The sequence below is a fragment of the Dermacentor variabilis genome, chromosome 9 (assembly GCF_050947875.1).
Source record: "Dermacentor variabilis isolate Ectoservices chromosome 9, ASM5094787v1, whole genome shotgun sequence".
Classification (NCBI taxonomy): domain Eukaryota; kingdom Metazoa; phylum Arthropoda; class Arachnida; order Ixodida; family Ixodidae; genus Dermacentor; species Dermacentor variabilis.
Genome location: NC_134576.1, coordinates 129,770,934 through 129,788,341, shown reverse-complemented (window position 1 = coordinate 129,788,341; position 17,408 = coordinate 129,770,934). Strand labels below are relative to the sequence as shown.

The window sequence follows — 17,408 nt, the reverse complement described above, 5'->3', positions numbered from 1 at the left end:
TACAACCACTTCTAATGCCACCCACCCATCTAGCCATGATAGCGTTAGCCTGCACGACTCACGGCCACGGCGACAGACATTCTATTTCCTGATTACTTTTATGTGTCAATTAAGAAACAGTTATTTCCCTCTATGCTTTCCTTGGCTGCATTGTCCACTGGCTTCACAAAATTTTAAGAAATGTTTCAATTCAAGCAAATTGAAGCATTTACTTTAGCTTTCGTTTCTACTGGTTGGTGCTATATGCTCTCAATTTCAGCAAAGTTTCACTCCAATCATGTGGGGCTCAGGCTACGTTCAAGCTTCAAATGGCTATTTTACAATGCCGTCAGCGAAATGAAACGAATGATCTGCCAGCAGTCAAGACCTTTGAAACAGAACGACACTGCAGCAGCCACTGACCCAAATGCTTGCACAGGAGCAACACTGGTCAATGTTGGCCCGCTATGTCCAACAACCATCACTGGCACAAGGGAACATTTGTTAGCTATACAATCATAGACAAATAAAGGATGAATGAGAACATTAAAAAAAATTAATAATAATAATGTGGAACATCCTTGCAAATATTAACCAGAGAACAGAATCTCGCACTGCTACTTATCTGAAGGCCAAAGATAGCATTGACCTCACACTAAGTGTACAAACCAAAATCATGCCAACATTACACAACTTGGCGAAAGCAGAGACAAAAGAATGCATTCTAGTTAGCTCCAACTTAATCGTATTTCAACTGCCCGAGTCAGTACAACAATAGGCAGCAAAGCATGTCGTGGACATACATTCTTTGGGGAAACCTTTGTCTTCTTGAAGATCTCCTCTTTGAGGTCTTGGATCTTGGCGTCCTGGTTGAGCCTTACCCGAAGCTGTAAATAAGGAAGCAGTTAGGCCTGTCGAGCAGGGAACTCTACAGGCTACAAGGTGACCACCAACCTTGACCGGAATGGACTGCGGGTCGAGGGCAAAAAAGTGCACCACAAATACTCGCTGTCTCTTTGGCAATGGCACTGTCAGGTACAGGAAAGGATCGAAGCTAATAGACACCTGCAAACAAAGCGGAGCATTTTTGCCAAGATCAAATTGCGATGTTCCACATCTCAAAACTGCACAGTAAGGTTATAAGGGATGTCAGTCACAGTGGAGGGTGCCCGACAAATTTCAACAATCCGGGTTGTCTTTAACAGACACCTAAACCTAAGCACCCAAACGCTTTTACACTTTACCCTCAACGATGTGCGGCCACCGAAACTGGGAATACCCAGTGTCGAAACAGCGCAATCGGCGCAGAATTCCCACTCCCGCATGTTGTGCATCCTGTGCGAAATTTCACATGATGCACAAGAAGAAATTACAGAAAGTGTTCGAAATGCTACCCTTGTGTCTGTGAAGAATAATTCTTTGTCAAACATACGTAATCTAAACCTCGTGATTTACCAGTTTCTTGAAGGTATCCATTTCTGCTAATCCAATACAAAAGAACAAAATGTATAAGCTATAATAGTAAAAAAAAAGTAAAGCATAGCCCTTAGGAGCTAAGAAGGGGACAGCAGTGGACTCAAACATAAGCAATATGATCAATCTGAAAGTCTTGTGCGAGTCACAAATCACATAAAAGCAATGTGGCTAGAAAGAATACATGTTTTTAAAAGCCTGTCCATAGTACAAAAGTGCTGCGTAGGTCAGCACGCACACATATATGTGTTACACATGACAACTAATAAATGGATTGTGAATTCTGGAAAGTTGTCCAAAAGAGTTGCGCCCCGCATACCTTGTTACATTTCGGACAGATGACTGTGGACTTATACTGGCCCTGAAAGAGATCCACCACAATGGAGTCGTTGCGGAGTTTGTAGTTGCTCCAAGATTCGTCGGCAACCACCTGGAGAAAAAAAAACAGGATCCGGACAACAAATGAGGTTGTGCAGTGTCTCACCATTGCTCAGTTTCAATTGCCTGCATTCAACTGACTGCAATACAGCCAATACTTCACTTTTGTAGACCAGTGCTAACATGATTCTGGGATATATTTAAGTAGCTCAAGGCGATTCCCTTTAAAGAGGCAGTCTCCAAATGCTCTCCGATTTGCTGCCCTTCCACTTCAGAGTTTAAGATGTCAAACACAATTTCTAGCGCTCCTGTGACATCCTCTCATACAAAGAATTAATTACAGTTTCAGTAAAGGAGCATAAATGCGATAACTGTGCAAGACAGTTGTGACCAATACGAAAGTGAACACTTTATTTTAGAGCGCAGCTCTTTGGCGTCCGTTCCTGGGTTTCGCGTCGGCGTCGTCGTCGGCCTCGTAACCAGCTCCGCCCCCCCTTTCATCCCCCCAGCGCTAGCAGCGACCGACTGATACCGCTGGATGCCGCTGACGCCGCTAGAGAGTCAAGATAACGTGACTGCATAGAACACCGTCGCCGCCATGCAGAAAGAGGAGGAAAGGGTCCCCCCCCCCCCTGTTCTTGTGTGGCGGATAGGGTGCTCTTCAGTTGCCGATGCGCCGGTTATTCGTTGTCCCTGAAACCAACTCCGCAGCTGGGGTTGACTCACTATCGGCGTCAGCGGCATCAGTCAGTCGCTGCTATCTCTTCCCTCCTCCCTTTATCGTGTTGTCCGCTTGCTGCGCGCGCTTCTGCCCCCATCGTTTGCCGCTGGGTGTACACGCCGCCCCCCTCCCCCCTCTTCCTGCGAGTCTCCGGTTGTCAAAGCGCCGGCTCGAACTTAATTCCTTTCTTCGCTCCTCCTCCAATGCAACCCCTGTGCGGTGGCAATCAGAGAGCCAGATCGGTGGCGGCGGATGTGTATATGTGCACCGCCCGAGCCGAAATTGCCGCTGCCGTTCGCCCTGTGCGGTGGCAATCAGAGAGCCAGATCGGTGGCGGCTTGACATAAAGACAAACAGCAATTTCCTAACACTTATGCGGGAGAACATCCCGTTCCTCTCGCTTGTAACGCGTCCCACGGCTGTGACAACCTCGCGAGGCACTTGTATAGATCTCGTCTTTGAGAATCAAGCATTGGTGTACCAAGTCGAACATATATCAGTCTATTTCTCCGACCACAAAGCTTCCTTCATGACTGTCAAGAACTGTTAGTGGAGTCTTTGTTAAAGAAATACGTGTGAAAAATAAAAAAAAAATTCTGTGATAGCGCATACATGTGTTGCTCGATTTCTTTGCCTCAATCTATCGAAAAGGTGAAACAGCTTATTTGCTGCGCTCAAATTTCGCATTAGGAAGTAACGTAATCGTCGGCAATTTTTTTATTACGGTAACGATTGCTCATGATGTGCGAATACAGCCAATTAATATCCAATAGAAAGCGTTCCAGTTTAACATTTAGTCAAATTGAAAACTTTTATGCGGGATAGATGCGTTTTGCCCTTACATCGTCTTTCCAAAGGTGCTTAGGAGAATTTCATGGGTGCTCCCTTTCATAACACCCAAGGGAGTACAGCGTTTTATGTGAATAGGAACAGCAAAGGAGCCTCTAAATATATATTTTAAATAAACGCCTAGTTGCAGCTCCTACTATGAAGCAGCTCGGCGCTGGTAGAGCAGCAAAAGTTACTCACGCTGTCTGGTCGGCCATTTGACTCCACCCTCTCCACGTAAGGCTTGTTGTGAATGCGGTTGAGGTCCTAGGTGCAGAAACAGGAAATGCCGTTATCAATTTCTTTCAACAGCACATACAGTCAGCTATAAATGTTTATGAGAAATGGGCTCAATGACATGTGAATTTCTGCTCTGCCAAGTCAAATAAAATCTTTATTAATCATAAGTTATTACAAAAAGATTATATACAAGCAGGAACCCAGAACTTCTCTCAGAGTTGTGCAACAAGTCCGTAGATGTTAAGAAGTAGGTATTAGAATATTGCAAACAATCACACAAAGAAGGTGCACAAATGAAATGGTTATTTAAAACAGAACATAAGACATACATGTCATAGAAAATGGAGAAAAAGCAATAAAAAATAAAGCTCTAAATCACTAAAAAGCTGCAAGGAAAACGTGCAAAGCAATCAAGGAAACCTAAATCAGTAGTTAGTTCCAACAGAAAATATACATGGACACAAATTTTTCTAGCATTATTGTGATTTGACGTTCAAATATACGAAGTTACTTTGAATGTGTAAAACCATGCTATTGAACAGATGCTGTTTGGTAAACTTTCCAGGCATGAGGCTTCTAATTTATCGGATAATTGTGCAGGCCAAGCAAAAAAGAACTACAGCTTATCAAATTCGAGCCCGATTAGTTTTTCTCATTCTTTTTTTGTTGTTCTTTCACAATTTGCATGTCCCGTAAATTTTAAATCAAACGGTAAACTGATTGAGCACAGGCTAGCTCAACTTGTTTCTAATTCGAAGACATCTTTAGTCTATATCCCCTTCGGGCGCCATGTCCCCACGCGGGGACGTGAACTTCGCACGCCCAGTTGAGTAAAAGTGCAAAGGAAAACGTCATCGTGAATGTGCCGGAACACGCCCCCCGAGCCACTTTAATGGACAAGTGGCGCCATCCCACGCCAAGTGAACAAAATGCTGCCGGAGAAGCGCGGGAAAAATGGATGCGCCTATCTTCTATGGATCGAACCCTAAGTGCTTCTTGTTTTCTTTCATTTTTTCACTGTTAAGAGTGTACGCTGAGTGACGCATTGACAATTATTTACTATAATAAGGTCCCGTGAATGCGATATAACCGTTGTCATTCTTATCGTCAACATATTCAGCCTTGCACGTGCTTCCGAATATTGGCGTCCTCCCCCGGGGACATGGCGCCTCAAACCCGCCTTTGCCAACATGCTCCTTTTCTCAGTGCGTGGCGTCGCTCTCTCATTGACATGAAGAAAACCTCTCATTTTTCCAGGCATTTCCAAGCACGCTTTAGAAAGAAAGAAGCTGGATGACGACACAGCTGAAAAATATTTCCAAGAATTCAAAACGGCGATATTTCTGACGCAGATCTCTCTGATGACGAGCACACCGAGCAAAAGACACTGCATACGGTAATGGTGCATGTTTTGTGATCCCAGGTTTAGAAATAATTTTGTGCTTCTTTTCAGACTTCTGCTACAGATAGCACTGTGCAGAGTGCAGGAGCATCGCCTGGAGCACCTTGCACGCAGGACAAGCAAGTGCCAGATGCATCATCAAAGAAGATGAATGCGTTGAATTGGGTGGCCCAAGCTTTTCAGCCTAAGAACACCGACTGCACCTACAAGCCTCAAGGTGGATCAGTACCTGAGCAGCCCATGGCGTACTTCACCCGGTATTTTTCACCCATGCTTTTTAGTGATCTAGCAACATTCACTAACATGTACGTGCTCCAGACAGATGGAAACAGGCTAGGAACTTCTGCAGAAGAAATCAAAGTTTTTTGTGGAATTGTCATGCTGATGGGAATTCTAAAATTCCCGAGAATTCGCATGTATTGGCAAGCCTCGACAAGAATTCCAGCAATAGCGGAATCTATGACAGCAAAGCGATTTTTTAGAATTAGAGCCGCGCTGCACATTACGGACTCAAACGATCCTCGTGACCCAGCCAGCCAGGACAAGTTCTAGAAAGTGCGCACTGTCATAGAAGCCGTCAGGTCACGATTCTTGCAGCTGGAACCCTTGGAGCACAATAGTATAGATGAGCAAATGATTCCTTTCACAGGCCGTGTCCCTGCAAAACAGTTTGTGAAGGGAAAGCCACAGCCAGAAGGGGTGAAGGTGTTCCTCCGCTGCAGCGCCGATGGCTTAGCTCATGACCTTGAGCTGTACCAGGGTAAGGGAACAGGAGTCAGTGCGCAACATGCACATCTCGGACTTGTCGGGTCAGTCGTCATGCGTCTCGTCGAGGCAATGCCTAAAGAAAGGAACCTGAAGTGCTTCATCGACAACTATATCACCTCAGTGCCACTCATCCTGCAGCTGAAGGAAATGGGCATTCTTGCCAGCGGTACGATACGAGCCAACCGACTGCTCAAAAGTTGCTTAAAAAGTGACAAAGAACTGAAGAAAGAAGGTCGGGGAAGCATGGATGAGAAGGTTTCCACGAAAAGAGACATTGCTATTGTGAGATGGCAAGATAACGGAGTCGTAAACATGGCATCACCACAAATTGGAATTGGTAATGTTGGAAAAGTCAAACGATTGAGCGAGGCAACAAAGCAGCATATTGAAATTTACTGCCCAGAAGTGATTTTAAAGTACAACTCGTACATGGGAGGGGTCGATAAACTCGACTTCCTAATGTCGCTGTACCCCCTTACGGCAAGGACCAGAAAGTGGCCAGTGAGGGTCATGTCTCACTTTGTGTCTTTTGCGCTGTGCAACAGCTGGATAGAATACCTGAGAGACGCAAGTGTCGAGAACCTTGCACAGAAAAGTACTTTGGACATGATGGCTTTCCAAACAGACATTGCTAACAGCCTAATCGCATGCAGCAGAGCTCCTCCAAAAAAGCGTGGTCGGCCAAGCAGTGAATACTCCGAGCCTCTTGTGAAGAACGCAAGCCCGCATTTGCTACCGACCGTAACCATCAGGTATGATGGCTACAATCACTGGCCGGAGTATGTCAGCACACCGAACTCGCAACGCTGTCACTTTGAGGGATGCAAAGCGAAGTGCCAGATTCGCTCTCGAAAATGCCATGTGTTTTTGTGCGTGTCGGCACACAACAATTGTTTTTACCTTTTTCACGCCAAGTAGGCTTTGCTTTAATTTACCGATCAAATCATAATTAATTAATTGCATTCTGTTCCAAATATCTCGCTAAGAACACTACGGCACATTCTGTTAATGCTGTACTTTATTTTTTCTGTATTGAGGCGTCCTGTCCCCGAACGGGGGCAGCGCAAAATACAATGAAAGAATAAAATTTTTGTTGTAGTCTCTTCAAGACTCGTCATTTGAAGCGTGAAGAGCACAAAATGATGCTCATATATTTTCTTTATTGCAAAGATTTTATCCGTGCCTGAAGGGGATATCCAGTTGCTTATCAATAATTCGGACATGCTTATTTATATGTGGACAGTTTTGTCAGACTGCCACTGTTCCCACAGATGTAGTAATGTGCAGGGACAACAGAAATTTCCAGCAGCTTACAATGTGCCATTCCATACTTCTCACTCTGCCAGCACAACCACGTGCTGTTTCAGCAACCAAGATAAGTGCTACTTTTTTATGTCGTCAGCACACTTCCTCAAAAGTGAAAATAGTGTAGTCATTTCAGTATTCGCAGACCATGCTCGAACCATGGGATAAGCCAAGCTAAGCCATCAAGTTGTCAAGACTGCACTTGCAAATTTGTACGTCTGTCGTGCGTTTTGCATGTCCAGCATTTGCACCTTACGTGTTAAATAGTAACACAGTCTCAAGCAACTTTGCTGTCTGTTGTTACAAATTTTTGTTACTTAGAATCGGCAAGCAGCTTCGAATGGTGCCAACTCCATCCTTCATGTTGGCACTAACAAGGGCACTGGTGAAGCAAGGCTAGTGCTGGACAATGACAGCTGTGAAAAAAATCCCAGATTGTTTGACTAGTAAAACGTGGTCAACCTTTGTTGGACGCTTCTATAGCATGAAGATTTAGTACAAGCATTGATTGTATTTTGGCCAGTTATAGCGAAAGCATGGCAATACGGTAGATGAAATACAGACTGACCAGGTTGCATGCAGGTGTATACAGAGACTCACTGACAAGCTGTTATTGCCACTTCAGGCATATCCATTCACTTCCTTCTTTTTACATATAGGAGCTATTATCTAAACACATGAGAATGAATAAAGCTTTTCTCTACATTCACTGCACTGGATTCGTGAGGTTTGTTGCTTTTGAAAGAAAAGCTCAAAATCCAATGACTGTAGAAAACAGGTTTTTCTAGTCAGGCCATCAATATTAACTGAAGGGTGAAGTTCACGACTATACTCAGTAGCCAAAAATGACATCACAAATTTGTAAACTGTAATATGGGGACAACTAAAGTGGACAAAATTGATTGAGTACACTGCTCTGTATTGTACCACAAATTTCTGCATAGGACTTTTGCAAAACTCTCATGAACGTAGCAATTTCAGGCAAGCTGTAAGCCCATATACTACATTTGTAATGCTTAAAGTGCATTAACAAATGCGAGCTTACAAAACTGGGATATCTGGTTTTGGTGCTGAGTTACGGATTCAGTTTTTTTTCCTTTAAATGCAACAAATTTCATTCAAATTGATTCAGCGGTTGACGAATGAGAAGGTATTCTGCATTTCACACATGTTTGAGAATAAGATCACAGTTGGCCTTCGAGGCAAAATTAAATTCTGGTATCTTACGTGCCAAGACCATGACCTGATTACGAGGCACACCATAGTGGGGGACTCCAGATCTAATTCTGACCACCAGGGGCTCTTTAATGCGCATGTGAGTGTTCTTGCATTTTGCCCCCTTCGAAACATGGCCACCACGGCTGGGGCCGAAGCCGAAACATCGAGCTCAGCAGCACAATGTCATAGCCACTGGATTACTGCAGCGGGTTGGCCACGAGGCAAGACGTCCTCTTAAAAGAGACGGTCAGGAGAGGAAGGCTAACCTCGTGCAGTCCGTCCAGGAGGAACGCCATGAACTCCTGGGCATCGTGCTGTGCAAAGCCCGTGAACTGGGGCGCCTTGATGCTGATGAGGCTCTTGAGGCGGGAGGGCGCAAACGAGCGCTGCTTGCCCGACCACAGCCACGAGGCAAGGACGGCAAACGCCACGGCCAGCTCTCCATGCATGCCAAGGGGGTTGTCCCGGTTCAGCTCGCCCTGGAAGGTGGCGCCTGCAACAGCGCCGCATCGACCCATTACACATTCCCGCCACTACACTCTGCTTCCTGCGTAGCACGTTACACTACGAAGGCTAGAGAGGCATCTCACTGGTTGCTTTCAGGACCAAAAATTAGTGCATCACATGCGAAGAAAAGATGCAAGCGTGTGTCCATACCAGAAAAAAAGACGTACAGACACTGACACAACACGAGCGAAATGGACTGTGCTCGCATTTTCTGTTTCTTTATGCCCAACTTTTTTCCCATTGTGAATCCCTACCAAGTAGCTCGGCCTTCTGTCATTCCATGCATGTGTCATGTAACTGGATGTGACATAACAACTGATCCTTTTATGTTGCAACATATGACAAAATCATTACACAGAAGGCATCGCAGATCTTAACCCCTTTTTTTTCCCAACTTACAAGCAGAGCGACCTGTTTCTGCAACTGGCGGACACAGCGCACTGCTTGTACTCACAGCCGAAACATAGTACGTCCTATAATGGAAGCTCAGAGGTGCACAAATAAAGCGTGCCTTGAAGTAACCTTGCACCCACAAGTTGTATTTGTAGTATACAAATTAATAGTTACCCTTCAGAAAGCAATACAGTCCAAAAACAACTTTCACTTCAAAATGTGCAGAGTGGGGCTCCTACGACTGCAGTACTTGTGCATACCTTCCAACCTGTGAACATTAAACTTTATTAAAAATTATGCAGATGATGATGAAAAGAGACAAGGGGGGAGGTGGATGCCATGCATTTTTAACACATTTTTTATTGACGATGATTAGATAATATACCTTTAGACACTTTAGGCTGCAGCAAACACGCAACATGTCTGAGCCAATGTACCACCACAGTGGGTCACACTGTTTTTTAGATCGGCAACTTGCTGTTGCCAGTTTCACAAGGAACTCGTCTGCATAAGCTTGCTCAAAGCAATTACCACTCTGCCGTGCCTTCACAATCAGAGGACTCAATGGAAGGTCTGGAGAACGACAAGCAAAACTTATTCATGATCCGAATGTATTTTTCAAAGAGCTTGATACAACGCGTAAAGCGGTAAGAGCCAAAATTTGCAAGCCTTACGAAACAGGCTAGTTGGCATATATCCTTACGCAGCTTCCACAACGTTGCCCGCTAAGTTTGAAGCGGCGTACAGGAGAGTCATCCTGTAACAGCTACTGCTGTAAAATGTATTACTAAAACAGGAAAACAATGATTCTAAAACCAACACTTCAACAACCACAGCCTGGTACTCAGACTGGTGGCTCACTGCGAGTGACCAAGGATTAGTTAAATTTACTAGTGAACTGTAGAGCTGCACGCACTGAGGAAGTAGTCTCGAAACTCCCGGGTGTTGGCCAGGCACTGCAGCACAGCGTTCATGAAGCAGGTGTTGCCCAAGTTGTCCAGGCCCGTGTAGCCATGGGCAACCACAGCTGGAGGAGCCGGGGGCGGCCGCGTCTCCAGCTTGTTGATGACCTTCTGCGGAGACGGCAAGCAGCAAGAAAGATGACGATGAAGGTTATAACTGGCTTTACCGTATTTACTCGAATCCAGCACACACTTTTTTTTCCGATAAAATGGGTCCGAAAATCGCGTGCGCAATAGAATCGAGTACGACCCTACATCTGCGTTACCACACCACCATCACATTTCAAGATGGCCGCTTCGTATATGCTTTGAGCCTAGCTGCCGTAGCTTCCTCCAGGTGCTGCAGTATGTGTGCTTAAGGTTAATACACCGTCTGTCTTCTCTTTTTCTGCGTTTGCTCTGTGAGCATGGAAGTGTCGAATGTGAAGACACGCGATGCCACAATTAAAAGGAAAGTGATCACGTGCGCGGAGAGGAACGAAAATTGGGTTGCACCACGGGCGTTCAGAGTTCCTGAAACTTGTGTGCAGGACTGGCGCAAACAGAAGAAGCATTCTACTCCAGTAGCTTCCCCATATGGCGCAGCTGCACGGCCCCTATCTTGAAATCGATCTGTGACGGAGAAAGAGACTATGCATCTAGGCGCACCGAGCTGCATTCTCATCGCTTAGTTCGCATTGAAGCGAGAGGTTGCACAAAGGTAAATTCGCTCGCTCCTGCTAGAGCACTTTCTGACTCCAGCATTTTGATAAAAGAGTTTCCGTGGTCACTGAGTGAGACGTGTTCATGTTTGCTTGCGCGCATGACGCCACGATTGCTAATTTACTTAGTAAGAGAGTGTTTAAAAGTTTATATGGCCGATAAAACTACTATCCTTACTTTTCATACAGCTGTCTACTAATTTGCTACCACAATCGATGGTTCACTTTTTGGGCGAAACTGCAACGTTAATGTATTGGGAGTGAACATGTTTTTCTAAATGAGAGAAAGTTGTTTTTCTGTATGAAAGAATGAGGTGCGCGGTACTGTAAAGGATTTTTCCTTTGTTAGGTCCCGACAAGCAGGTGTGCGTTGCAATCTAGGGAGGTTTTTCCCCCCCCCCTTTTTCTTCACGGAATACGGATGCACATTACAATCGAGGATGTGTTAGAATCAAGTGAATACGGTATTTGTGGCCTGCCTCCTTTATTCCTTGGCTAAGACCACAATGCTGAAAAATAGCTCCCTTTCTCTCCGTACCTTTGAGAGTGGGTCAACATGAGCGGCAGAGGCAGTCGATGCATCTCCAGCGCAGGAGTCCAGCACAGCGGGCTGGACACTGGGCTGCGGGTTCGGCGACAGCTGGTGCACAGGGGCCACGTTGGTCAGTGGCGTCCTCCCTTGCACGTTCCTCGACACAGGTACCCATGTGTTGCTGGGAGCCGCCACTGGCTCTGCTAGAAGACGACGGAAAGCCACAGGACACACGAACAGAAGTAGTGGTCAGGCAAGGCGATTAATACTCGGGAGAGCCATTGAAGCACAAACAAGACAGACACAAGACACAAGTAAGACATTGTTGTCCTATCGCCTTTTTTTTTGTTGGTTCCACAGAAAGGCCTTTTTCTTGTCAAGGATGGAAGGGCTGGTTAGATTCCTTGCTAAGTCTGTCTGTCAGAGCTAGTTTGATCATTTCCTTTGTATGTTTCTTCGCTTTTGCCACGACACAATGTTTGCCGAACAACAGAACGCAGCCAGGACAGTCATGCAAAACCTCGTTCTCTCGTTTACACCTCTGGTACAGCAATTATCAACTGTGTGTCGGGAAATTCAGGCTATTGTTCTAGGTTACTGTCCCAGAAGTAGGACCTCGCTGTACTAGTTTGTGCACTCACCAATTTTCTTGGGAGGAGGGGTCGGCTCAAGTGATGACCACCGCGATGCCACCTTCTTCTTGAGAACAAGCTCCAGCTTGCATGGGCTTAGCCGATACCGGCAATCCTCTGGCCGTATGGCTTCCCTGCAATACAAGTGGGCAAATATCAATTGCAGGCCTTAAGACTTGGCGCAAAATGGAAATAAAGAGGGGAGAGGACAAGGTGAGTGCAGAAATTGTCCAGTAGAAACCGACTAGCCCAGCAGCATGCACTACCGAATATGGCAATTTCCCTGCCTCTGTAATTTCAATCAATGTCACAGTGATACAGCTGGTCAGGGAGAACTACTGTTCGGAAATGAAGATCACAGGTTTAATACCAGCTGAGATGTACTCTTTTAATCCAACCTCTTTGTAGACATTTTATTACTGAAATTACGGCATCGCAATGACCATTAACTGTCGTCAACCATGTCCTTATTTATATCATTACTATGTCACAATGACACATCATTTACAGGACAACTATACAATTGGTTATTGTAATGTCACTGCAACGAGTCTCATTTTCAGTCCGCGAAAGCATAACTCGTGCCACAAATTTGCCAAGAGCATACCAAAAACGTGCACTCACTTAACGTTGACGCGCCACGTGAACGTTGTCTCCTCTGACGCGCCATGCTGCTCCAAAAACTCAGTGTTGGTGTTCCTGAAACAGGTGAATCGATGCAAGGCAATCACCGAGCAGTGCGAGCCCATCTAACAGTGAAGACGTTATTGCGTTATAACTGCCCAGAAATTTCACATAAATGCTGAAAATGTGAATGCCAAAAGTCCGACATTTGAAAACTCCACCTATCCAAGGACCTGAAATTCGTAGCTTGCTAAAAATAGAGCGTATGTAGGGGGGCGGCATCGCTGATATGGGGGCAAAACTAAACGTACAGAACTTAATTAGGTGCATTGTGGGAAATTATCCATTTTGGTGGGGTATAACATTTTAGGGGCAGCGCAAGACGGGAAAGACAGAAGGCAGGAAACACACAGGACAATGCTGAACTAGCAACTAACTTGGTAGGGAATAACTGGAAACTGCGTTATGATTTTGCAAGGTTTCTATTGTGAGGCTGAATGTGCTGACCACTGTGCACATCCGAATTTATAAAGGAAAAATTTAGACAACACAGAGAGAAATTGCAAGCCAGCTATCCAGATACAACACAAGGTTTTGTTGATACGTCCTGGGAAAACTTGCTATACATTGTTTTAGATAATTAGCCCTACTCGCTGCTTTAACCTTTATTATTTTCTCAACCCTCTAATGCCCACTACGTATTTGTTACGCTGAACTTGATACCTCAAAATTTTGAGTAAAGAGCAGGTAACTTAATGCATAGCTTACAGTAGTGTATTTACTAGTGTTTTTAATTCACTGGAGCGAGTTACACAGCTCAGAAACAATGAATAATTATTTACTACACTATTTAAAAAACTTACGCTCAAATAACATTTTATTGTTCTTTTCTACAAGTGTGCTATTCATGGCTAGAAATAAAGGTAAACAAGTTCTTCAAATTTTTTCTTGATGTCGAAATGTGTTTGAAGATTGCAGGGCTAATTAGGACAGTGCATTTTTTGTACATTGGTAATCCTACAACAGAAAATTAAAAGCTTGAAATTAGCGAGTGACTAAAGGTGTCAGGACAATTTCAATTTCACCAATTACATATAAGAAAACCATTTTCACACAAAATTCCTTGAAAAAGTCCTGTGCTAACAATTTCCTCGCAACACAGAAATCTCTTGAAAACTTTGTGCTCATCATACTCTGTATGTGAGTACAGCATTACTAGGTGCGCAGTAAACCAAACTACACATACTTGGTGTGAAACTTCACCAGGAAGCCCTTTTCATCAAAGTCCACAGCCAATGCCTCCTTGGAGATGCTCTTGACAAACAGTGTGACTGTGACTGTGTCGCCATTTGCCTGCAAAAGAAATCGACCAGCACGGCAACAGTGACATGCCAACATCAATACTTGCACTCTCAATTTTATCAGTAAGCTCAGTAAATTGCTGTCAAGGGTAGCATTATATAACCCCTTAAAGCCAGCTACAAAAAATGGTGGACAATGTAACAGGCCTGTACTCTGTTCTATACATAGCAGGCGAGGCTGTAGAAGCTATTCAAATTAGGCAGTCATAAACGTCTTGCTCCACGCATCTCTTTCCAGAAATGACCAGCAACATACCTTTCACCAGAAATGACCCAGAATACGACACTGCAAAACAGCGCTGCACCCGGACATGACTCTGAGATCGGAAATTTCCCGTTGGTGTATTGAAAATCTGGGATTCACATCCTAACCACCAAGTGCATGTGTCATCTACCTAGGTGTCATTAAAAGGCAACATAATCAGTCAAGATTTCCTCAGTACACTTAACCAGTTTTTTGGATGCCCAATTTTACAGACGCCCACGGCCACGTACTCCATAGAACCAATGTATGTCTGAAATTTCGGACGCAAAACCCTTCGCCATCTGATTTTCCCGACTTTCTGCCAGGACTGCAGATCTGAAACAGCATTGACTGAAGCCACCATCGCCACCATTTTTATGATCTCACAGCCTCAAACCAGCACTTTCGCAAGCCGATCTGCTGGCAGCTGTAGCCACCACCATGGCATTGCTAGGCCATGCTGCTTTGACATTCGCTACCAAGCTTCCTGCTGTTCGGTGCCATGTTTTTCATTGAAACCAAAGCCTTTGTTTTTTTTTTGTTCGTTTTTTATGATGTTCACTCGCGTTACATTTTGGCACAGTCCATGTTGTCAAAACAGTTCTGCCAAACATAGCAAGCCACGTCCCCAACGTACTTCACAGCCTCTCAACTTACTCAAATACAGGCAAATCGCAGTGCATTGCAGATGAGGGACGACAGCAGAAACGAGACAAGCAGGGCAGTGTGCTTCTCGGTTTCTGCTGTCGTCCCTAGTCTACAATGCGCCCCGTGATTTTCCTGCATTTGTCCAAGACAAACTAGCCCGACTTTCCGTCGTAATTGATTCGCTCTTCCCCACAAAGCGCACGGCGAGAAAACATAGCACAGGCTCACCCCACTCTCGTAGTAGTCGTACTTGGGACTGACAAGTTCCACAGGTGGATTCTCATCTTTTGACTCTTCTTCAGAAGACGGCAGCGACGGCGGCGCCCCGTCCACTTTCTGCAAGGTGGAAACAAAAACAAAGGTGAGAATGAGCGTCAACGTACATTTCCACTTGTGAACAATGGGGCAGCCACATGCTCCCATACTCATTTTTGAGTCATGCCACACGGCTGCATTCAAGTAGTAGCTTTTTTTAAGTTTCGCTAGAGGAGAACAGGATGCCCTGGCTCCATGCATTAGTACCAATAGTGCCCTTATAGGCCGGTTTTCATTATCCATGTAGATTATTTATTTATTTTGTAATGAAGAAGAAGGGCACACGAACAAGGCCAGCCGGATCACCTATTCGATGTATGAAGTGCAGCCACCGAACCGGCCAGATCGCCAGTGTTTGGCATGAGTGTAAGCCACTTGGGCATCCAGCTGTCCCTGCTCTGCGTTGCTCGACTTCTCAGTTATGCCCGACGCTACCTGCTGAACTGTTGAATACGCACCTTTACAATTTGTTTATCATTGCCTATCATTATCAGGCATCGCGGTGGATGCTATGCGAGTAATGCAGTCATAGAAGTTTCACACCACATGTTTCACAGTGCACTTGTTTTCTTCTCTGTAACGCTTTCTACGGAATAACTGCTTCATATATTGCAATAACTCAACGTTACAATTTGAAGTTGCATCAAATGGTGTATTATTTATGCGCATTTGCACTTACAATATAACACACACTGTGTTTATATTGTGGCCACTGGTTGCAGAAACACGGTCCTCTGCTCGTTCGGTGGTAGTTAAGTTCAGCTTCACGACATCTATTTATTGAATTTATTTGAATATAAGGCGAGGTTCTTTCCCAGCATCCTTAGTCTCGAAGTCACCCCCTGCCTTATATGCCAAGAACAGTATAAAGGCAGAGTGCGGGTTATGTGCTGCTTTTGCCTTTAGGTGTGCCTTGACAGAGCGGAAATTTCGCTTTATTGTGTCACTGCAGCAGCACCTGCCGCAACGGCGTGAAGCCACACTATAAGGCGAAATTCACATCTAACCCGCATTCCATGTGTTGAAGCTCCTTTACCCCTATTTCATGGTTGCCATTTTGCCATTGGCTGTGTCATTTCAGTATTTCAGGCAATCCCCGCCGAGTCTGAATAATCCATCGGCTACTCTAAATCACCCTATATTAATGTGCATACTTAAGTCTTTTTTTCTTGGGTCCCCCAAGCGCATCCTCCTTAGAATCGTGACTGCCGTGTAGTAGAATCAATAAGGCACATCACATTTTGTCTCATAAAAGTATGAGACTTTATTTTATATCAAGTTATATGGTACACACCTATATCTTTAAGACGCACTACTTTCGGTCATGAATTCAAGCTGTGAGAAACGTTTCTCAAGCCTTCGTAGTGCTGCCCGCTAGGTATGATGTGGGGTATAGTTGAGATCAATTCACTTGCCTTGCAAACACAAACAGAAAGTTATCCTTTTGTTGAAATTTCATTATTGTCTTTTATGTTCTATATTTTCTATTAGCAGTGGCTTGGTGTTTTGAGTGGCTACTTTTTTTGTAAACTGAAGATGACTTGGATGCCTTGCAGCAGGGAGGGAATTGAATGCCTGTGTCTTGTAGTGTCTCCCCAAGCTTACAAGCAAATTTTTTCACACGAGTGTGTTACGGCATTGATCAATGTGTTACTTTAGGTGTTAGCCGGAATCTTTTTCTTCATGCCTACAAGAAAACTGCATTACTTCAATTATGCAATGCCTTTGTTGACTTTGTAATTATACTTTTCTTTTACTTTTCGTTTCTCCTATTACATATTTGTCAACATGCGAACTTTAGAATCTGCAACAATCCTGAGGACACAATATCGACGGCAATAAGGGTGAGGGGAGTAGATTTAATTTTTCTTTATAGCTTGGCCTGAGCATATGCTGCCTTTTGTGGCATACATACACACTTTATTAACACATTTACCTTTCGATGCAGTGCGCGAGCAACAACAGCAAACTAGGGACAGCAAAAAGCTGGCAAGCAACCACGACACTGTTTTTAGATTACAGTTACTTTCTTGGCAACTTTGCTGTTGCAGATTTTGGCTGCTTCACGAACTTGAGTCCAAATAAACAAAAGCGAGTACTTCATCGTGCTTTCACCATCAGAAGACTTCCATCAGACGGCTCAAAGACAAACAAGCAAAACCTTTTTGCAACATAAC

General features: G+C 44.6%; 1 protein-coding gene across 1 annotated transcript in view; it reads right to left on the bottom strand.

Annotated features, from left to right (window-relative positions):
- Window positions 1-17,408, bottom strand: part of LOC142557494 (ubiquitin carboxyl-terminal hydrolase 19-like) — a 37,954-nt gene that overhangs the window by 16,126 nt on the left and 4,420 nt on the right. The window contains exons 4-14 of the mRNA XM_075669389.1: window positions 15,145-15,252; window positions 13,910-14,016; window positions 12,664-12,738; window positions 12,049-12,173; window positions 11,414-11,610; window positions 10,129-10,285; window positions 8,579-8,805; window positions 3,581-3,646; window positions 1,772-1,882; window positions 934-1,044; window positions 783-866 (exon numbers count right to left, since the gene is read on the bottom strand). Of these exons, the coding sequence (XP_075525504.1) occupies window positions 783-866; window positions 934-1,044; window positions 1,772-1,882; window positions 3,581-3,646; window positions 8,579-8,805; window positions 10,129-10,285; window positions 11,414-11,610; window positions 12,049-12,173; window positions 12,664-12,738; window positions 13,910-14,016; window positions 15,145-15,252 (1,368 nt within the window). The remainder of the gene's footprint in view (window positions 1-782; window positions 867-933; window positions 1,045-1,771; window positions 1,883-3,580; window positions 3,647-8,578; window positions 8,806-10,128; window positions 10,286-11,413; window positions 11,611-12,048; window positions 12,174-12,663; window positions 12,739-13,909; window positions 14,017-15,144; window positions 15,253-17,408) is intronic.